At 43.6% G+C, this 23,659-nt stretch overlaps 1 protein-coding gene across 2 annotated transcripts in view; it reads right to left on the reverse strand.

Annotated features, from left to right (window-relative positions):
* Positions 1-23,659, reverse strand: part of dennd2b (DENN domain containing 2B) — an 84,320-nt gene that overhangs the window by 32,310 nt on the left and 28,351 nt on the right. For both annotated transcript variants that reach the window (XM_042321170.1, XM_042321169.1), the window contains exons 2-4: positions 18,999-19,097; positions 8,783-10,072; positions 6,336-6,484 (exon numbers count right to left, since the gene is read on the reverse strand). In XM_042321170.1, coding sequence (XP_042177104.1) covers positions 6,336-6,484; positions 8,783-10,072; positions 18,999-19,072 — 1,513 coding nt within the window. In that variant the 5' untranslated portion in view covers positions 19,073-19,097. The remainder of the gene's footprint in view (positions 1-6,335; positions 6,485-8,782; positions 10,073-18,998; positions 19,098-23,659) is intronic.

A 23,659-nucleotide genomic window follows, 5' to 3' on the forward strand; every position in this document is an offset into this window, starting at 1 on the left:
TATGCAGGCTGTCTGCTGCGGGAGGCGAAGGGGAGGAGTGGGGCAGGACATCCTCCTCCTCCTCCTCTCAGGTATCACTGAACTTCATTCTCACATCCTTTCAATGAGACTGTTGATGTAGAAATGTTCACTCAACATTTCAGAGGTGTTGCACAAAGAGTTTTGGGTTTTTCCACTGCACACTGATGGGAATCTCACACAGCACTGCTTTCACTGATGTCACTTGGAAAAGGGCCAGCCAGCGTGTATAAAAACTGGTATAACACCACTGCCCATGTCCATCCAGACGTGCTCTGAGAATAGCATTTCAGCTGGGTCTGAAAAGGTTGTGAGAAAATGAAAGAACTGCACTAAAAAGGAAAACAGAGCCAGATGGTGTCGAAAGGCATGAGGGAAAAGACTTGCAGTGAAAGACGAGCACTACACTAAATCTACACTTCAGCATCTCAATGATGGAAGAGAATCCTATAAACGGAGGAACACCTTGAAGGCCAACGTTAAACTGTGCTAAATGTATCTGTTAAAGGTATCTGTTTTGTTAAAAGGGGTTCATCATTTATTGCCTATTTATGAACCATCTTAGTGAGATCATCAGAGCATTCTGCCATGTCATGCTAAAAATGAAAGTCCAGTCAGACTGGGCTCTTCCCTCTTCCCTCCCTATGTATTATCAGAGCTGATGAATACGCCTGGGTATAAGCCTGGGTATAGCTGGGACCGTAAACTGAAAATTGAGACTGACCATGCCAATCACTTATCTCAGGCAGTTTGCTGATATTGTCCATTACAATAAGTAGCGTATACTAGAGAAATGTGAAGTTTGAAATTAAATAAGTTTACTAATATGTGTGATTGTTAATGGGACAATTGATGGCTACAACCATCAAACTTCTAGTAGTAGTTTTAAGGGTAATATAAAAAAAAATATACTGTGATGCATGCACATTGTTATAAACTATTGTTATATTTATCATTATCACGTCAATTCAGGAAATTTATCGCGATATGGATGTTTGCCTGTATGGTCCAGCTCTAGGGCTGGACTGACTGACGTCTCAGTGCTCTGGACCCCATTCCACTGAAGCAGAGTAATGACAGCCTGCTGGGATGATGATATGTCTCCATGGCTTCTGACGCACTGGAGGGTACGAATCAACTGCTGTGGTTACTCACATCCAAACACACACACACATTCTCTCACACACACAGACACACACACACACACACACACATACATACCTCTCCTGACCTGGCTGCACCCACACTGTGACTCGGCATCTGTTTACACAATAGGCTCTCTCTAGAGCGAGACAGAGGACAGACTATCTACACAATGTCAGGATGGGATTACCCCATGAAAGGGCTATGGACAGAATGTCCCTCGCCATCGAGTGGCTGCTACAGTGGCACCAGTCATTCATTTCTGTCTCCTAGAGATTAACAGAAATGTTCACGGGACCAAGACGGGCTTGAGATCTGTCTAAACGTTTGGTGGCACCACAAACCATGCTGTAACTGTACAGTGTAAATCCTTCAGAGAAGGCTTGTGACCACTTGGGCCAAATTTGTTGGGAGATATATATAGTATTTTTGGAATCTAAGTTGTTTAACACTCATACCTCAAAAATGCTAAAAAAAAACAGTATAAATGTATGATTACATAGACAAAACAAAGCATCATTATTCCAGTCAGCAGATTCCCATGCAGTGTTAGAGCAGAGATAATCTGGATCAGACAGACAGGCCAGGGAGGCCATTTTACCTCACCACCACCACTGGTGACAATGATGTTAGACAGACTCAGTTCAGCTTGGGGTTGATGACGCAGACATAATCCATTACTGCTGAGTCACTGTTGTGTACAGAACCTGATTCACCAGACGGGAAACCTATTCCCAGTGGCACTACGCTAATCAAACTATAGCTTGTCATAAAATATGACCATTTATACCAGAAATCTTCTTAGGGATCGGTGTCCCGTCCATGGGACGGTTGATCTAACGTAAGCTAATGCGATTAGCATGAGGTTGTAAGTAACAAGAACAAGAACAATTGTTTACAGACAGATTATTTCACTTATAAATCACTATATCACAATTCCAGTGGGTCAGAAGTTTGTGGGTCAATTGCAGGTGTACCTGTGGATGTATTTCAAGGCCTACCTTCAAACTCAGTGCCTCTTTGCTTGACATCATGGGAAAATCAAAAGAAATCAGCCAAGACCTCAGAAAACAATTTGTAGACCTCCACAAGTCTGGTTCATCATTGGGAGCAATTTCCAAACGCCTGAAGGTACCACATTCATCTGTACAAACAATAGTACGCAAATGGCAAATCTGACCATGACTCCATTATCCTGCTTCGTGTTTACAACCAGAAGCTCAAACAGGAAGTACCAGTGATGCACTGAATACAGACATTGTTGGATGAAGAAGATGGGAGGCTATAAGACTGTTTTTCTAGTACAGACTGGAATATGTTCCGGGATTTAACCGTTAGCATTGAGGAGTTTACCACAACAATCACATGCTTCATCAATAAGTGCATAGACTATAAGAACGTATCAAAACCAAAAACCATGAATTACAGGCACTATCCACGCTGGGCTAAAGGCTAGAGCTACTGCTTACAAGGGACGGGACACGGACACAACAAAGAAAGCCCCTCCGACCTCCGACAAGACATCAAACATGCAAAAGGACAATATAGGAGGAAGGTGGAATGCAATCACAAGGCCAGAATACCAGGGCATGTTCTCATAGCATGTGCAGACCAGCTGGCAAGTGTCTTCACAGACATTTTCAATCTCTCCTCGTCCCAGTCTGTAATCCCCAAATGTTTCAAACTGCCACCATTATCCCTATTCCCAAGAGCTCCAATGTAATCTGCCTAAATGACTATTGCCTCCTGTACTCCATGTTCACCCACGACTGCATGGTCACGCACAACTCCAACACCATCACCAAGTTTGCCGGTGACACAACAGTGGTAGGCCTGATCATGGATGACGATGAGACAGCATATAGGAAGGAGGTCAGAGACTAAGTAGTGTGGTGCTAGGACAACAACATCAGTAAGACCAAGGATCTGATCGTGGACTATAGGGGAAATAGGGGAGAGCCCGCCCCTATCCATGTTGACAGGGCTGTTGTGGAGAGGGTCGAGAGCTTCTAGTCCCTTGGCATCCACTAAGGACTTAACATGGTTCCCACACACCCGCACAGTCGTGAAGAGGGCATGGCAGCAACTCTTCCCCCTCAAGAGGCTGAAACGATTTGGCATTGGCCCTCAAATCCTCAAAATGTTCTACAGATGTACTATTGAGAGCATCTTGACAGGCTGCAGCACTACTCTGTATGGCAAATGCATTGCCCTTGATCTCAAAGCGCTACAGAGGGGGGTGCGGACAGCCCAGTACATCACAGGAGCCGAGCTCCCTGACATCCAGGACCTCTATATCAGGTGGCATCAGAGGAAGGCCCGAAAAATGTCCAAAGACTCCCAAGCCATACTGCTGCCATCCGGCAAACGTACTGGGGAATCAGCTCTCAAACCAACGGCCTCGGAGACAGCTTCTACCCCCAAACCATATGACTGCTAAATAGCCAGACTGCTAAATAGTAAATTAATGGTACTCAAACTATCTGCACTGACTCTATCTTGCACTGACCCTACGTATACTCACTAGACTATATATACACACCATATTCACACTCACTAGACTATATATAGACACCATATTCACACTCACTAGACTATATGTACACACCATATGCACACTCACTAGACTACATATAGACACCATATTCACACTCACTAGACTATATATACACACACCATATACACACTCACTAGACTAAATATACACATCATATTCACACTCACTAGACTATATATACACCCCATATTCACACTCACTAGACTATATATACACACCATATTCAAACTCACTAGACTATATATACACACCATATTCACACTCACTAGACTAAATATACACATCATATTCACACTCACTAGACTATATATACACATATATATACACACCATATTCACACTCACTAGACTATATATACGCACCATATTCACACTCACTAGACTATATATACACACCATATTCACACTCACTAGACTATATATACGCAGACCATATACATACACACTCACTCATATACACTCCAACACAAAACCCACAAACATTCACACACACACGCACACACACACACATCATATGCTGCTGCTACTCTGTTCTATATTTTAGTCTTCTTATTATCTATCATGATGACTAGTCACTTTACCCTGCCTTCAGGTACATATCTACCTCAAATACCACATACCTCTGCACTTTGATCTGGTACTGGTACTGGTACTTCCTGTATATAGCTCCATTCTTGTGTATTTTATTTTATTCCTTGTGTTACTATTTGTATTATTATTTTTTAATTCTGAAACGAGGGCTCGTAAACAAGCATTCCATGGTAAAGTCTACACCAGTTGTATCCAGCGCATGTGGCAAATTAAATTTGATTTTGAGAAGTCTATTTATTTAATGTACTCATTGTTAGTGGGCTACTGCCTCAGACAGCTATGATCTCCTCACATAGTTGATGAAATGCTTCGAGAAGGGCTGTGTGTGTCTGAGTCCAAAGTGTCTGGGCTGCTACACGTTGAAATACGAGCGGAGAGGGACCAGAACATGGCTTATCTCCCACTGCTGTAGCTGCTGCCTCCAACAGAACATCTGACCTGTAAACCGCTGCTTAGCGGTGGTGGAGACCGCCATTCCATGCTGTGATCAGAGCCAGCTAGGCCTATTTCAGACTGGAGCAGCCAGGATCACTGGGGAGAGACAGCTCACAGAGGCAATGTATTTCTCTGTAACTAATCATCATTCAGCCAAAATGCCTTCGACCGCATCGACGATCCCATACTCGAGGTGTTCGACCAGCGAACAATGGACTCTTTTTTTGGGGTACGCATGAAAGTCCCCCGGGTCCCCTCGTGGCCACCGATTCATGCTCTGCCTGGAACCATTGGTCATCTTCAGAGACTGAATAAAACGCCATAGAGGACGAATAGAGGAAGAGAGTTAACCATGTATGAGGGAGAAATGTGGCCATTACAGTCTTAATTTGACCCATGTGCTTGCAAAAAAAATGCTCAAAGGCTACAAACATATATCAACCAACACTCAATCTCTAATTTCCAACTAAAAACATGTCAGCCCCCATTCTTTTACTGGGTCTCACATTCAAGCCTGATGAGCAGGAAGGAGATTTATAGTGGAGGGGCCGAGAATGGCCGGGCGAGACGTGACAGACATCGCTGCCACATGAAGCACCTCAGGAGAACCAGCCTTTTCACTGTCCACAGTCCTCAGGACGTTTACTACTGGAAAGGAATTTGGCATACATTTGTACTTTGTCACCCTCAATACAGAGAAATTAGAGTTGGTCTTGCTTATACCGTGATATTGTAGTTTTCCATGTTACCAAAAGTCCTTGTTAGAGGATAGATATTCCCCCAATTTTGTGAAAACAATTCCTTGTGAGACTGTCGAACCCTTGATTTATGTGAAATTAGCTTTAGTGCTAGGTCTGGGCTTTAGCTGAGGCATATCAAGTTGACATTTTCCCAAGCCACAGAGTAATCTTACAATTTAATCCAGTAAACGGAGGAGTGCCATTCTTTGTCTCGAGGAATGGCCTGATAATGAAGAGTGAGTGATGATCATATTTTCTTTACATAACCATACAGGGCTGAATAAACATAAAGCAGGAATATGAAGTATAAATCTAGCATTGATTTTTGAAAAGCCCTGAGAGTTTTTCAGTCAACTATTTGGGATTGTCCAATAGAAAGCAGATGGGGTATAAATGTACCCCATGACTGTCAAATTCCTTTTAACCAGGGGAAGGCCAGCTCGCAATATATAACCCATCTGTTGTTGCTGGCTCCCACATAACCATTGTCTGGAGACAGACACACAGAGCTTTCAGCATATAAAGAAATACTTGTTATCAGTCCATAACAATTAGGAGTTGATGGTGAAACCAGAAAGCAGCACACGTCTTTATGCCATCCTTCAGAATAAAGACAATCCAGTCTACTTGGCAGCTGAGAGTGTGAGGATATGAGAGAGTGACCAACAATCAGACCTCTCTAGAAATCTACCAAGTGTGTGAAAGGATTTTGGAATTACTACTTGCATCAGCAATCACTAACAGAGTTTAGCTTTCAACAATCCTGGTTATTCACTGAATTACAATGCATCAGTAAGTCTTGCAGGTCAGGCTGAGTTATCCTGAGGTATCCAGACACAGCACCATGCTTACCCACTATGTCCTCATAGGCGTTCTCCTCTAAAGTGCTTTTGGAGCTGGGCCGGCTGCTGCGGGTCTCTGTGGAAACAGTGCCATTCTCTGTGTGAGAGGATCGGTACGAGGAGGCCAGGTTGGCAGCATCCTCCAACTCACATGACTCCCTGGAGAGAGAGAGAGAGAGGAAAAGTGGGTGGACAACGCACAGGAGGGAGGGAAAGATGGGTAGAAACAAGAAACAGGGAGGGAGGATGAAAAAAGCAGAAAATAATATTGAATTTAATCATGCATGGCTGTGCTGAGACAGTGGAGAGGAGAGCTGCAGTCCAGAGGGTCTGGTTCCTTCCATCCTGACATCCTCTACTGGCCAATTACAATCAACGAGGACCACCTGAGTGGATGAAAGCCACTGTTCCAATGAGACCCAAATATGCCTCATCCCTCAACAGCCCTCTATGAAGCTGCCAATTAAACAGAGAGAGAGAGAGAGAGAGAGAGAGAGAGAGACCTGGAGCACTGGTTCAGAGCACCTCTAATCTAATTATGCTGACAGCAACATGTGCTCCAATCACAAAGTCATTTCCTGTTTATTTACCACCAACCCAAACATTTTCTGGAGTTCTGTGTACTGTACGTATGTACACAGCATGACAGCTTGTGTGTGTCTGGACTCTGAATGCTCAGGACAGGACAGGGGGAGTGTCCCTCCATTAGATCAGTGAGATCACGCCTGCTATCCTGCTGTCCTGCTCCATTGACGGCTCATGGCTTTTAAACATGCTCTGAAATTGCCTCTGCCGCAGGAATGTTAAAAACACTGACTCCAAGTCAGGGACATTAAAGGATCTCTTCCTCCCCGCTCATCAAGAGGATCTGGAAAGGCCCTGCCCTCAGTCATTGGCCTAAACAAGTTGTGCTCTGGCGGCAATTTAAAGGGGGATAAATAACGAGGGTAATAAACAATATCAAGTGTTCCAGAAAGACATAACAGGCTAATAGCTGCCTGTACTGCACAGCTCTATAGCAACATAATGAAGAAGGATGAGGAGGCACACTGGGAACCTTGGGATGTCCACTGGCAAGACAACATACTGTAGGCCTTTGCTAAATAACAGGCATGATATAAGAAGAATACAGTCCTGTTTTGATGTTACTTGGAACGTTGTTGAAAAGCTGTAGGATTTCAAGGATAGAACAATTGATGGTCTTGGACATGAACAGTTTGGCTGGAGCTGAGCAGTGATATTTAAGGATGTGCTAATTCAACCATTATTACAGTACACTGTGTTATAGACATTTACAGTAATACTTTGTTTCTCACGGACAGCAGACATTCGTTACCTGGCCTTATACTAAGATACACAATGTCCTGTCTAATGTAGTTGACATTTGCAATAAGTTTGCAATTAGGCTACTTGATGTTTGTTCAATGAAAGCCTGGCATTCTAACAAAACAACACTGGAAAAACAGCAGAGACTGAATTTAACATATTCCATTTCAATGGCAACATTCTAGACAAATCAAATAAGAAAAAACAAAAGCTATGAACAATATCAATATAACAATGTGATCCTCTTCATATGAAGCCAAAAATACCATCTTTCTAATGCAGGAAAACATTAAGGCCTTAAGAAAATGAACAGCAGATTCAATGTTTATCTGCTTATTATCAAACGCTGAACAGAGGCAGACTTGGTGGAACCAATTCAGTTAGCAGCATCACTACGAAGTGAGCGAGAACACTCTACTGTCTATCTGACTACAACCAGAGCCAGACAAAAGGCCAATCATTTAATACACTTGAACACCAACAAAGTAAAGCTTGGTCTATGATCCTTACCCCCCTAAAAACATTCTCAGGACATGTTAAAGACATTTACAAATCCAAGACAAATAAATGTTCTAGCCGTCCATGTGCAACTCTCAGAAAGGAACTAAACAAATTCACTGCCTCTCTGTTTTTACTGCAGCCTGCAGGACCTATGTTTTGTTTTGCAGCTCCATAAATCAGCATCTCCTGTTCGCCATGTTGTTTGATCAGCATGGCTGATTCTGAGGGGGAGGGAGGGCCCGGGGGATGAGATACACATGTTTTACTGTCTGAGAATGCACTAAACACAACACAAAAACATCAGTTCACTGAACCGTGGACTTACTGACACATGCCATAACAACAAAAGACTACACTTAGAACAGAATGTGCTATTTAGAACCTTAAAGAGTTCATAGGAGAACACTTTGAATAACCCTTTTTGGTTGCAGGTAGAACACTTTTGGATCCAGGTAGAAAGAACCCTTTCTACAGAGGGTTCTAGGCGGAACCTAAAAGGGTTCTAACTGGAACCAAACAGGGTTCTAACGGGAACCAAAACGGGTTCTCCTATGGGGACAGCCGAATAACCTATTAGGAACCCTTTTTTCTAAGAGCGTACACGTCTAGAGGTGATGTCACTATTCTCACCTGTCCTGGAGTCTCTTGGGGGAGCTCCCATCCTTTGTCAGATTTCGCATCATGTTGGGTGCGGGGGTGATGGGCAGCAGGGGTGCTGACTCCTCAGAGGCACTGCCAGGTGGTAGTCCGTTGATTGGCGACATTCCCTTGTGGTTGCGGTTGGCGTCGTACTCAAAGGTGCGTTTAGGTTTGGGCAGGGGGTTGACTGGCATGCCCTCCGGGGTCTGTTGACAAGGGGGCTCTGGGCTCTCGGTCTCTGACCGGGTTGAGCTCACACTGAACCTCTGTCTGGAGAGTTTATCAGAGGCCGGCAGGGCGTCTGGTTCTGTGGCCACAGAACATATACTGCTGCGTTTACTGGTGCCCCTACTGTCCAAGTCCTCGACCCCACCTATCATAAAACACTTCTGTCTCGTTTTGTCTGGTGCATAGCAGTTACTAAGATACCGCGGTGGCTGGCTGGGGCTCTCCTTCAGCACCTTCTCAATCTTTTGTATCCGATTGAGTACAGCAGACGTTTCCTTCCGAGCAGACAGGGAGCTCAGGAATAAGGAAGAGGAGTCTGTCTTTCCTGGCCTCTTCTGGAAGCGGCCCAGGCACTCCCTGTCTGAGGCTGCCTCCTCTTCCTCCGTCTCTGGGTAGGAGCACTCTGAGAAAGCCGTACTCATCCTCCGGATACTCTTGAAGTCAAAGGTCTTCTCACTGCAAGGTGAGGGGAGGAGGCTGGGGCAGCCCTCGCTGCCGCCCACACGCTCACCTACAGGCCTCTTCTCCAGACACAGGCTCATCCTAGGCAGAGCCACCCTCCTGCACTCCCATTCTGAGATCTTCTTACGGATGGCCACAGAGGATGCTCCTGACACAGGGCGGCTGAGAGAGAGGGTGCGCTTGTGGCCGTGGTTGGATGAAGGTCCCAGGGAGAGGGTGCTCCAGCTCAGGGGACCACCACTCAGTCCACCTCCCCCTGGAATGTCCTCCTGTTTCTGGTTCTCTTTCTGCTCCTCCTGGGCCTCCTGACGCACCTGTGCCCCACCAGAGGGCTTGTAGATGGAGAGCTTGTTGTCCAGGCAGCTAATGCTCTTGGACTTGGTAAGTCGGCTCTGGGACGGTAAGTCACAGGAGAGGGAGGCTCCACTGCAGAGGCTAGCGGTCTTGCTGCTCCAGCCGGCCCGGCCCAAGAGTCTGCCGTCTGTTTTGACGTATCTGACGTGCTGCCTGTTGTCCTCGCTGTCGCTGAGCGGGGCGTGGCACCGCCCCTGTGTGGCAGAGAGAATGGGGGGTGGGGACGCAGACTGGCACCTGGAACGAGAGTAAGGGGGATCAGAAACATCATGATACCATTCCTTACAACGTTACTTTCTTTGCTCCCAAATACCAAAATAATTTAGCTCACTAAACAGCTCGGGAGAGTCTGGCACTGAGAGCTGCTGTGAATTTCTCTCAACACTGCTGACTGCACATTGAGAGAAACTAGGCATGGAATACCAGTGGTTACCTCAGGTGTGTTCAGCTTACCAGTGGAAGATGAATCATAGCAGCTAAAGTTTACAGGGCAACAGAGGGGGGGGAAACTCTCTCTTTAGAGAAGAAAGAAAAGAAAGGAAAACCCTTCAACGCCAGAATGTATTTCTAAGATAATAGGCAACATGAAAACTTTGACCACTCATGTAAAATAACCAATGGAAAATACCCAGTAATGTGATATAACTTTGGCAGTACAGGATCCCTGTTCGATGCCAGAGCAAATACATATCAAAAGTAAAAATGCATGCATGGATTTTTCCACATAATTAAAATGATTTGGGTAGAATGTATATAGACGCCACACACAAAGCCATGGGAATACACCACGCTGAGAGACAGATGAGTTGCTCTTAGGTCTTACCTTCATCAGCAGCTTACCAGACAAGTCCTGGGAGAGTTGTCTGTGTTTCCTGATGCTAACAGCTAACAGCCTCACAGAGTGGACACCGGCCCGGCCCCTGGCTCATTACAGACTGGTCCATTGTTCACCTCACACCGCCGCTCACACAACGCTACTGCTGCTCAATGCTGAGCAATGTGGATAAAACACCCTGCTGACGACCTCATTTGGGCTTTTCACAGAGAGAAACACACTCTTTCTCACCCATCTCTGACTCTTCCGTTTCTACCCCACTCAGAAGACTTTGGGAACTTTCTGGACTTGGCTCCTGACTGAGGCTTGCGAAACCCAAGGCGGTGGTGGGAATCTGATGTCACAGCTAGCAACGGTTAGAATAACAAGTGTGAGCTGAGCTGGGCTAGGCTGGGAGGAGGAAGTGAGGGCTGTGATCCGAGGTGCAGGTTGGGACAGATCTCTTCACACCTCTGGGCTCGCTCTTCCACACGAGGGTGGGGACTACTGGGGAGAGAGCTGTACAGCACCTGATCACCTGATCACCGACTGTCTGACTCTGACTCACTGTGTCAGTGACCTAACTCCTCCTGACAAACTGCTATGTTCAAGTGGCCTGCCTCCTTCTCAAACAATTCAAATGGTTCATTCTAAATTCTAAACAAGCATTACAGGTTCAAATCCAGTAGAACACACCTATACATAGGCAACCAATCTGTTTGGAAAGCAGGAAAGGTTTGGTCATTATAGTAACAGCCCAACGAAGTGAAGAAAGTAGCAAGATAGGAAAAGTTAGGTATTAACTAAAGAAAGCCCTTTAAAGCTTGATTAAGCCATAACGTAAATATAATAAATGAAATGGAGCCAGTTCAATAGCATTACTGAACTGTACACCTATGAAGGTCAAAAGATTTCAATTTCCCATACTCAACATACACTCTTAGAAAACAGGGTTCTTCAGCTGTCCCATAGGAGAACCCTTTTCGGTGCCAGGTAGAACCTTTTTGGTTCTAGGTAAAACCTTTTTGGGTTCCATGTAGTACTCTCTGTGGAAAGGGTTCTAAGAGTGTAGGGTAGGCCTATTATAGAACAAATAACAATATGAGGGACAATAAGTCTATCAATTACAGTGCCTTCAGAAAGTATTCATACCCCTTGACTTATTCCACATTTTGTTGTGTTACAGCCTGAATTCCAAATGGATTACATAGATGTTTTTTCCTATCCACAATACCCCATAATGACAAAGTGAAAACATGTTTTTAGACATTTATGCAAATATCTCATTTACATAGGTATTCACACCCCTGAGTCAATACTTTGTAGAAGCACCTTTAGCAGTGATTACAGCTGTAGTCTTTCTGGGTAAGTCTCTAAGAGATTTCCACACTTGGATTATGCAACATTTGCACATTATTATTTACAAAATTCTTCAAGCTCTGTCAAACTGGTTGTTGATCATTGCTAGACAACCATTTTCAGGTGTTGCCATAGATTTTCAAGAAAATGTAAGTCAAAACTGTAACTTGGCCACTCAGGAACATTCACGGTTTTCTTGGTAAGCAACTCCAGCGTAGATTTGGCCTTGTGTTTTAGGTTGTTGTCCTGCTGAAAGATGAATTAATCTCCCAGTGTCTGACTGAAAGCAGACTAAACCAGGTTTTCCTCTAGGATTTTGCTTGTACTTAAGCTCCACTCCGTTTCTTTTTTATCCTGAAAAACTTCCCAGTCTGTAACGATTACAAGCATACCCATAACATGATGCAGCCACCACTATGCTTGAAAATATGGAGAGTGGTACTCAGCAATGTGTTGTGTTGGATTTGACCCAAACATAATAAGTATTCAGGGCAAAAAAAGGCAATTGCTTTGCCACATTTTTTGCAGTATTATTTTAGTGCCTTGTTGCAAACAGGATGCATGTTTTGGAATATTTTTTATTCTGTACAGGCTTCCTTCTTTTCACTCTGTAAATTAGGTTTGTTTTGTGAAGTAACTACAATGTTGTTGATCCATCCTCAGTTTTCTCCTATCACAGCCATTGAAATCTGTAACTATTTTAAAGTTGGTGAAATCCCTGGGCGGTTTCCTTCCTCTCCGGTAATAGAGTTTAGGAAGGAAGGAAGCCTGTATCTTTGTAGTGACTGGGTGTATTGATACACCATCCAATGTCTAATTAATAACTTTACCATGCGCAAAAGGATATTCAATGTCTGCTTTTTTAATTTGTCCCCAGGTACCAATAGGTGACCTTATTTTGCGAAGCATTGGAAAACCTCCCTGGTCTTTGTGGTTGAATGTGTTTGAAATTCACTGCTCGACTGAGGGACCTTACAAATAATTGTATGTGTGGGGTACAGAGGTGAGGTAGTCATTAAAAAATCATGTTAAACACTATTATTGCACACAGAGTGAGTCCATGCAACTTATCAAGTGCATTTTTACTCCTGAACTTATTACTTGCCGTAAGCTTGCCATAACAAAAGGGTTGAATACTTATTGACTCAAGACATTTCAGATTTTCATTTTTAATTAATTTGTAAACATTTCTGAAAAGATCAATCCACTTTGACATCATGGGGTATTGTGTGTAGGCAAGTGGCAAAAACAATCTAAATTTAATATGTTTTAAATTCAGGCAGTAACACACCAAAATGTGAAAAAAGTCAAGGGGTGTGAATACTTTCTGAAGGCAGTGTATGATACTCCACTAAAATGGCTGCTGGTAAGTGAGTAAACCAGTGGAACTTGACAGATTAACCCAAACCATCAATCAGCATGTAGGAACAATGCCATAGGGGTGTACAGTATGTATGAGAACCAGATCACTACAGATTAGCTCTGAGGGTCTACTGTATCTAACTTCTCCAGTTGAAACTGCTTGGTTTCTCATAATGAGGTAGAAAGGAGTGAAACTGGCCCCACATGCCTGGTTTGGACCTGGGGGTTGGACTCAGGGTTCAGTTTCCTGGACACGGTTTAAGTCTAGTCCAGGACCATAATGAGCTGTGTCCTGGATGAAGCTATTCATACATCATCGTTTTATAGAATAGTGCTAGCTAGATCACGTTCCAGTTGACTGTGGTAAAAGTCCAAAGTTATGTCCAATTATCCAGTGTGTTTAAAATGGAAACATATGCAATATGGTTTCAAGGGAAAGCAAATGGATAAAGACCAAACAAGGGTGAAAATAGCAAGGACGGATGAGTTTTAGTAACCAACATTCTCAAGGTTGAACCCCATTGATCAACTCTAATTAATCAACTGTAATTAATTTACATGTAGTTTTGATGGTTTTGCCACATTAATTTATAAGAATATATCTAGAAAGCATTTTGATGGATCAATGTTCAACAATAAGCTCCTGCTGGGGAAACATTATTGCTAATGGCCTTTAAATCAAACTGTACGGTATATATCCACAGTATTGCTCCAAATGCACATTATATACTGAACAAAAAATATAAACACAATGTAAAGTGTTGGTCCCATGTTTCATGATCAGAAATAAAAGATCCCAGAAATGTTCCATATGCACAAAAAACGTATTTCTCTCACATTTTGTGTACATATGTGTTTACATCCCTGTCAGTGAGCATTTCTACTTTGCCAATTTAATCCATCCACCTGACAGGTGTAGCATATCAAGAATCTGATTAAACAGCATGATCATTACACAGGTGCACCCTGTGCTGGGGGAAATAAAAGGCCACTCTAAAATGTGCAGTTGTCACACAACACAATGCCACAGATGTTTTGAGGGAGTGTGCATTTGGCATGCTGACTGTAGGAATGTCCACAAGAGCTGTTGCCAGATAATGTAATGTTAATTTCTCTACCATAAGCCACCTCCAACATCATTTTCGAGAATTTGGTAGTAAGTCCAACCAACCTCAACCCTGCAGACCACGTTCAACCATGCCAACCCAGGACCTCCACATCCGAATCCGCAGAAAAACACAACCCAATTCACAAATACTGATTTATAAACCACTATGAGATGGAATCAAATGTGAGTGACTGCATATCAAAAAACACTGTAAGGTGTTTAAATGTGGCATATGCTTATGACAGTCCCACTGCAGTGTATGGTGCAATGGTGTCTTGCAACAAAGAGTCCTACCAGACCGTTGTATGTCAGTGCAAATTCAGTGTCCTCCAAGGAAAAGGAAAAATACCTCTTTGCATGCAAATTTTCTCATGGATGTCCTGAGTTCGGGCGGCTCGCCATCCTTGGTGGAACTGAATCCATACTCAAAAAATCTGGCCTGTTTTACAAACATGATCACACAATATATATAACATGAGTACCTTTCATATAAACATTAATATAGCTCTTAGCTTTAATCTCTTACAGGAACAATAAAATAAAACGTAGTCAAAATGCTTTACACTTTAACTACAGCACCAGGCTCAAGTGAACTAAACAATAATCTAGCCTGGGCAATGCAAAGGACTTTACACAACTACAGCACCAGGCTCAAGTGAACTAAACAATAATCTAGCCTGGGCAATGCAAAGGACTTTACACAACTACAGCACCAGGCTCACGTGGACTGAACAATAGACTAGCCTGGGCAAATGGAAAGTACTAGTGCTTACACCTATACACCATTTCTTATAAAGTAATCTAAAACATAACTGTGTACCAACATGGATTATGATAATAGCTAATCACATTTTATAAAAGTATGAAAACGAAAATAGTTCACCATGCAGGATTAGCATGATCACTAATGTTTGCTATTTAAATTAATCGATAGCTGAGCTAGCCTAAATGTTAACGGCTTGTGCGTATGCTAGGTTCAGTATGAACACGCACAAAACGCTAGCAATAGCTTAGCTAGTCTAATCGCTAGCGGCTTGTTCTCCTTATTAAACGTAACCAAATCCCGGGGTCAATCTTTCCTACAACTCCTTCACAGTGCGTTCAGATAGATAAGTAAGTGTTAGTTCAGTTCAGTTCAGTTTAGTTCAATTTTGTACAACTTCTCACTTCGATTTGAAACATAGTTTTTCTTCCATAGAATGGCAGTAGCTCTTCACGTTCCTTTCTAGCTCCTTTTCAACATGTTGGAGCCAACTAGTGTAGAGCGTGTGGTTAGGAGAGGGACTAAGAGAGAATATTGAGTTTTGATTGGCTCAAAATAAACTGCTCGTCATGCAGCTTCTGACAGATGATTTGTAATAGCTGTAAGCTTTTAAACATATCACAATATAATATAATTTGATTGGTTGCTGGAATCTCACTAGTAACAATTGTCACGCCCTGATCTGTTTCACTTGTCATTGTGATTGTCTCCACCCACCTCCAGGTGTCGCCCATCTTCCCCATTATTCCCTGTGTATATATACCTGTGTTCTCTGTTTGTCCATTGCCAGTTCGTCTTGTTTGTCAAGTCAACCAGTGGTTTTCTCAGCTCCTGCTTTTCCCAGTCTCGCTTTTTCTCGCCCCCCTGGTTTTGACTGACCCTTGCTTGTCCTGTCTCTGAGCCCGCCTGCCCGACTACGCTGCCTGCCCTTGACCCTGAGCTTGCCTTCCGTCCTGTGTCTTTGCTACTACTCTGGATTATCGACCCCTGCCTGCCTTGACCTGTCATTTGCCTGCCCCTGTTGCTGTAATAAACATTGTTACTTCAACACAGTCTGCATTTGGGTCTTACCTGAAACATGAAAACAAGTATTCAACATTAGCTGACCTGCGTTACACCTGGCTCCCAAGTGGGCGGGCCTATGCCCTCCCAGGCCCAACCATGGCTACACCCCTGCCCATAGATGAAATCCATAGATTAGGACCTAAAATAATTATTTCAATTGACTGATTTCCTTATATGAACTGTAACTCAGTAAAATCATTGAAATTGTTGCATGTTGCATTTATATTTGAGTTTAGTCTAAATTCAGTCTGGTTCTTGTTTGACCTAGCAGCAGCCATAACATTGTGATCAAAAATGCCCCAGTGTAAAATCACTGTAGATGTATTTCAAATAGCAACAGACCTTGTGTAATATATCGATTCAAACACCCCATATCCAGCCATCAGACCATTATACCCAAATTTAAGTGCAATCAGCCGGTAGAATAACAGCACACATTCAAAAATACCCCCTTAGGCACGCCTTGGCCAAGATTACTCCAAGAGTCATAAAAAGCTGGTTTGACTGCAGTATTAAGCCCCTGTAAGTTCCTTTTCACACAAAAGGAAAACATCAAGTGCAGAATTCTCCAGTACGGATAGCTGCGTTGTGGTTGGGGTCTGTGAGGGTGTTCTGGTGGTCAGGACTGGGCCAGTTAAAACAAGCCTGGCTCTGGCGCTGGGCAGCTTCAACTGTGGCGGCCACACATGTACTGAGCTGGGTGCCAATTAGGGACTGGCTTCTGGGTCCTGGACCCACTGTCCTCCAGCCAGGGCACATCATATCAATCACAGGTCACTTCCTGTTCTGTTGATAGACCGGGCCACAACAGGAGGGCTTCCAGTAACCCAGATAAATAGATAGATTTTCAAAAAGAAAAAAAGAGAGAAGCCATTAACATCCGCTCCATTTCACTTTGAGCTTCACCCTCAAGACACACCTCCTCTTCCTCTCATTAATGGGTTTTATTTCATTTCCTTTGACCTTTTTATAGATTTATATCCAGCTTTCCAGTGACTTCATTTATTTTCTCAGCAATAATCTTTTCTATTAAAAGAAGTGCCCATCAAAGCCCAGCTGCACCCCTCCCTGATCTTATGAGAAGTTGTCTTCTCAGAATTCTTTCCTGTCAAGTGATTTACCGACAGAATCATTCTTTTTTTTTTGGGGGGTTAGCGACTTGTGGGAAGTTGGGGGCAAGTATATAACGGTGCTCTCTCTGTGTATAAATGACAGTTTCTTCTCTTAAATCATCATAACTTTGTGCAATTTTTAATCAGTAAAAATTATCGAAACATAATGAACTGTGTAGAGTGTTGAAGGTAACAGAGATAGGGAGTGTTATTGTTTCTAGAGAACTGTCTTCATCTCGACTGGGATCGTTAGATGAGCGTTGGGGTACAATTATTAGATTCAAACACTTGATGTAACCTGAGTAGATTATCATAAGGAGACCAGGGCTAACTACACTCTTAAAATAAAGAGTTCCAAAGGAGTTCTTCAGGTGTCCCCATAGGAGAACCCTTTCTGGTTCCAGGGAGAACAGTTTTTGGTTCCAAGTAGAACCCTTTTGGGTTTCATGTAGAATACTCTGTGGAAAGGGTCCTACATGGAACCCAAAAGGGTTCTACCTGGAACCAAAAAGGGTTCTTCAAAGGATTATCCTATAGCGACAGCAGAATAACCTTTTTAGGTTCTAGATAGCACCTTTTTTTCTAAGAGTGTGTCTAACTCAGGAGAAATGGTGAGATCACAGAAAAACAACTACTCAGCACAAAATATATTTCTCTTAAAAAATATATCTGTCAGTGATAGTCATGTTTAAACTCCTCACAGGCTATGGTGTTTTCACACTGGCTCAATGTACCAGCCAGGGCTGTAGCTAGCTTCCAACTGGCAGCCTTTCTCAAGGTTATTCACATAAGAGATCCAACTAAAACATGTCAGAGCCATAGCCACTGACTGCTGTGTTATACAAGGACATGTAGCACTAGGTAAACTAACATCCTGACAGACTACACACCAAGTAGCAGATGGTAAAGGCTTGCAGTTGCACCCCTGTGAGTCCGATGTAAGCACTCCATGCCAGTTGATGCCAGTTCCTGTAGATCTTAAATCTTCACTCTAAGCCTAGTTTCAGTGGACACAGTGTGTGTATATATAGTGTTGAAGGGAAAGACTGATCACAAAACAGAACAGTCTATAGCCAGCACTTTCATTACGAGTCCTGTTTGTTTCTCTGTTCCAAGAGGAAGATGTCATCTCTCAACATGGTAACTCAAACAAGCCTCTGCTCAGACCACAAAGAGTTTATTGTTGAATGGGGCCCTATTCCAGAATGTAGAGGATGGCTTACAAAAGCAGATACTACTAGTCCTATCCCTGTAGCTCTAGAGAAAAGGCAGACAGAATACTGCAGAATACAATCAGTACTTCCTTATTAATAATTGAATAACGCTAACAACTGTGGGATGATGAGCCCTGTCACCTACTGTATGCAGTGTGTCACTCAACACAGACACATAGTGGGATCCCACGGTACAGATTTACAAAAATATATTTATTACCTGAGGAAAATGTCCTCTGAGGCAATAAAGGATATGAGCACCTGCACTGGTTATTACTGACATCATAGTGCATGTTGAGAGCCATCTCCTTTCCATCCACCCCCCCCCCTCCCCCTGGCCTAGAGGCTGGTGGGGATGTCACTGACCTGTCGGGGATGTCCCGGGGCACATTAGCCCCTCTTGCTCGGGGTGCAGCCTTGGAACTTTTGTTGGCAGTCATCGTCACCCTCGGACCGCCCACACGCCTGATAGACAGACAGGATACAACACATGAAACTCCCCAGCCGTAACATGGACAATACATCAGCATCCAACAGATTGAAGTCTTTGTGATTGTTTGAGTGAGGGTATACTTGTAGCCGTGTACATATATACATATATATATAAATCACAACAATTCATTACTTACTGTTAATATATTGCAGTAATAAGAAAATTAGTTATGTGAAATATAGCGTTACCCAAAACACTCACGCTTGAATTTGAGACCTTGAGAGTGTAAGTGGGTCAATGTCCTCTGTGCATATTTGGCCAAAACCATGACAAATATGGAGCTTAATCTCAGCCATGGGAGTGCCATATCAGATATCAGATGGATGACTTCACTGGATTCCTAACAGTGTGAGTAAACACCAGAGCATAAAGTACAACAACCAAGGCGAGAAAGGGCTGTGCTGTGTGAGGGACTCATCTGTGCTCTGGGCTCTGCTCTGTTAATCCAGCACCTATCTCTCTTTTCATACAAATGAATGGAAATACAGTAATCATGAGGTCACAGCTCCAAACGAGAATGGTCCCTGAAGTCTCACAACAGAAGACAAATGTCTTTGGTTGTCACAGAAACGGCAGAAATATTTCTGAATCATTCAGGCTAGTTGGACAGGAGATCTGGGCTTGTTTAAAAGAAACCTTCAATCTCACTCCATTGTTTTCCCATCAATTTAGAGAGCACAAAACTTTAAAAGGTAGAATTAAAGAAATTACAGAGCACGGTCTCTAGATTGTAATTACGGTGCACCCTTAAAATCGCTGTTTGAGATTGAAGTGGGCAAGAATAGCCAGTAATTGCAAACAAAGCACAGAGCCAACTAAAGAGAGGAGACACTCCATCCCCTTCTGATTGGAATGTGTGCTTGTATCAGTCTTTGCTTGACTAGAGCAGCCAAGACTAACAGACTTGCTCTCTTCCCATGAACGTGTTCACCTAGAGGGCTAGAAAAAAAGCCTGGCTGTGTTTTACTGCAGATTTTACTTTTAGGGGCTTGTAGTTTGTGTGCTGCTGAAGGCTCTGAGGACACAAGCTAAACAGGGAGAGAGACATGTTTCTCTGATCTGACTGACATGATGACCACATCGCCTGCGTTACGTGCGCAAGCGTTGCAAAATACATTTACACATGCATGTTATTCGATCATTTCGTTCAAACTGCTCGCGTGCTTCAACGAGCGTCTGCGTAGCCAGTCGCTAAAATAGAACTCCCATCTCCTCATTGGTTTTTTAGGAGCATATACCCACGTCGGTGATTGAAAGATGAACTGAGGTCCACACTCCATTCCAGTTGGTGGTGTTAATATAAAGTCCACAGAAAAAGAAGAAGAGAGGAGAGATTACTAGAAACTAACCATGTTTCCCATTTCATCTGTGGATTAACTGTTGGAGTAGACTCAAAATGGGTCAAAATTCTACAAAGATCCAGAAAAAAAGTACCTTGTGCATTTCAGGTAAAATAAAACCCAATGTTTGTATCCGAGGACAAATTAGCTAGCAACATCAAGCTAGCGAGCTAAATGTCCATGAATGTTTCATGTGTTTCGACCTGTCCCCAAATTAATATAGCTGGTTCAGAGTTCATGTTGATATTTCAACCTGATATTCTGATGGCGGACGGACAGACGCACGCGCATGCTTGGTCTAGTCGGCATGTGAGCCAAACGGGCCATCACATTTACACAACTCTCATCAACATTATATTCAAAGGGTATTGACTTCCAGTCTTGCATATTTCTCTGCCTGATAATGTAGTTCATATCATTGCCATTATCATTTCACCAAAACATATTTTATTATATATTCAAGTATTATTGTGTTGAAATGGATGTTCAGGTCAAATGTGTTGTTTCTTCAACGCTTCTCTCTATTACGCCACACATGCTGTGGTGTCCATGACATGGCAGACATCAGCACCCAGATGAACCCGTGTTAGTAACCCATGATCACGTGTGGCTCAGTTAGTAGAGCATGGTAGTTGTAACGCCGGGGTTGGGAGTTTGATTCTGGTCAGAAGCTGTTTGTTTAAAGGAAGTAGTTATATGAAGCAGCAGTAGCCCTAGTGGAGCTGAGCTGAGTCCTATAGAGACAGATGAGGATAGAGACTGCACTGAGCCCTATAGAGACAGATGAGGAGAGAGTTGGCACTGAGCCCTATAGAGACAGATGAGGAGTCGGCACTGAGTCCTATAGAGACAGATGAGCAGAGAGACGGCACTGAGCCCTATAGAGACAGATGAGGAGTCGGCACTGATCCCTATAGAGACAGATGAGGAGAGAGACGGCACTGAGCCGTATAGAGACAGATGAGGAAAGAGACGGCACTGAGCCCTATAGAGACAGAGGAGAGAGACGGCACTGAGCCCTATAGAGACAGATGAGGGAGAGACGGCACTGAGTCCTATAGAGACTGATAAGGAGAGAGACGGCACTGAGCCCTATAGAGACAGATGAGGAGAGAGACGGCACTGAGCCCTATAGAGACAGATGAGGAGAGAGACGGCACTGAGCCCTATAGAGACAGATGAGGAGAGAGACGGCACTGAGCCCTATAGAGACAGATGAGGAGAGAGACACGGCACTGAGCCCTATAGAGACTGATAAGGAGAGAGACGGCACTGAGCCCTATAGAGACAGATGAGGAGTCGGCACTGATCCCTATAGAGACAGATGAGGAGAGAGACGGCACTGAGCCGTATAGAGACAGATGAGGAAAGAGCACTGAGCCCTATAGAGACTGAGCCCTATAGAGACAGAGGAGAGAGCACTGAGCCCTATAGAGACAGATGAGCCCTATAGAGACAGAGGAGAGAGACGGCACTGAGCCCTATAGAGACAGATGAGGAGAGAGAGACGGCACTGAGCCCTATAGAGACAAATGAGGAGAGAGACACGGCACTGAGCCCTATAGAGACAGATGAGGAGAGGGACGGCACTGAGCCCTATAGAGACAGATGAGGAGAGAGACGGCACTGAGCCCTATAGAGACAGATGAGGAGAGAGACGGCACTGAGCCCTATAGAGACAGATGAGGAGAGAGACACGGCACTGAGCCCTATAGAGACAGATGAGGAGAGAGACACGGCACTGAGCCCTTTCGAGACAGATGAGGAGAGAGACGTCACTGAGCCTAGAGACAGATGAGGAGAGAGACGTCACTGAGCCCTATAGAGACAGATGAGGAGAGAGACACGGCACTGAGCCCTATAGAGACAGAGGAGAGAGACGGCACTGAGCCCTATAGAGACAGATGAGGAGAGAGACGGCACTGAGCCCTATAGAGACAGATGAGGAGAGAGAAGGCCTTCCTGCTGTCATCTATTTCCTGTTTTAATGGACTGAGAGGACAGAGCATACGTCTTCATTTTGATCCAGCAGCACAGGGAATTGCCAGAATATCCTGACAGATCCTAACAACTGCAGTTGTTTTGGTTCATTCGGATCTTCTGCAGGCAGGGAAAGCCAAGATATTCATAATGTGAGCCTTGGAGTACAGTGATGGTGATTAGGCTACACTTAAACACAGCCATAGGCTCTGGTCTGTATTTATTTCTGTGCACACAACCATAAGTACAAAAAGGTATACTGGAGTTTCACCTGTACATGCTTTCCCTTACTACAGTCATTAACATCACCAACATTAAAAGGCATGTGAGAAAAACAGAACATGAAAGCACATCCGTGGAGGCTCCTCAGAGGAGAACCATCATCTCCAGTGAATTTCATACAAATAAAAATAGTGGAACATTAAAGTTCTCCTTTTTAGATAAAACTACTAAACATATTCACATCACCAAATAATTGATTAAAACACACTGAATTGCAATGAAGGTCCACAGTAGCCTCAACAGCACTCTGTAGAGTAACACCATTATGTAGCCGAAGGACAAGTTTCCGACCTCCTCTGGGTACATTGACTTCAACACAAAACCTAGGAGGCTCATGGTTCTCACCCCCTTCCATAGACTTACACAGTAATTATGACAACTTCCGGAGGATGTCGTCCAACCTATCAGAACTCTTGAAGCATGAATGGACATATTGTTCACCCAATCAAAGGATCAGGGAATAAATGTAGTACTGAAAGCATAAGCTACAGCTAGCTAGCACTGCAGTGCATAAAATCTGGTAGGTAGTTGACACAAAGAGAGAGGAAAACAATAGTTAAACAGTTTTTAACAAATCAATTCTTTAAAAATGAAGAAGCAAGAGAAAGAGAGAAATGTAGTTGTATTTTTTTCACTTTCACCTAGTTAGTGAATGCAGCTAGCTAGTTTAGTCTACTCAAACACCCGGCTCAAACATACAGGGATGCTATGTTAGCTAGCTGGCTATGGCTATCCAACACTGGAACTCTTCCATGTCAAGATAAGCTTTTGTTTTTATTAACTTATTGCCACCTGGGCCCACCAGTGTAACTGCTAAACTGCTTGCTGACTGTACACTGTACTGCATGATTGTAGCAGGTTTACTAAACACCTTAGTTTTAGTAGCTATGTTGAATATGAGATGTTAACTAATATGGTGACAATGATATAGG

Source organism: Oncorhynchus tshawytscha, linkage group LG04 (assembly GCF_018296145.1).
Source record: "Oncorhynchus tshawytscha isolate Ot180627B linkage group LG04, Otsh_v2.0, whole genome shotgun sequence".
NCBI lineage: Eukaryota > Metazoa > Chordata > Actinopteri > Salmoniformes > Salmonidae > Oncorhynchus > Oncorhynchus tshawytscha.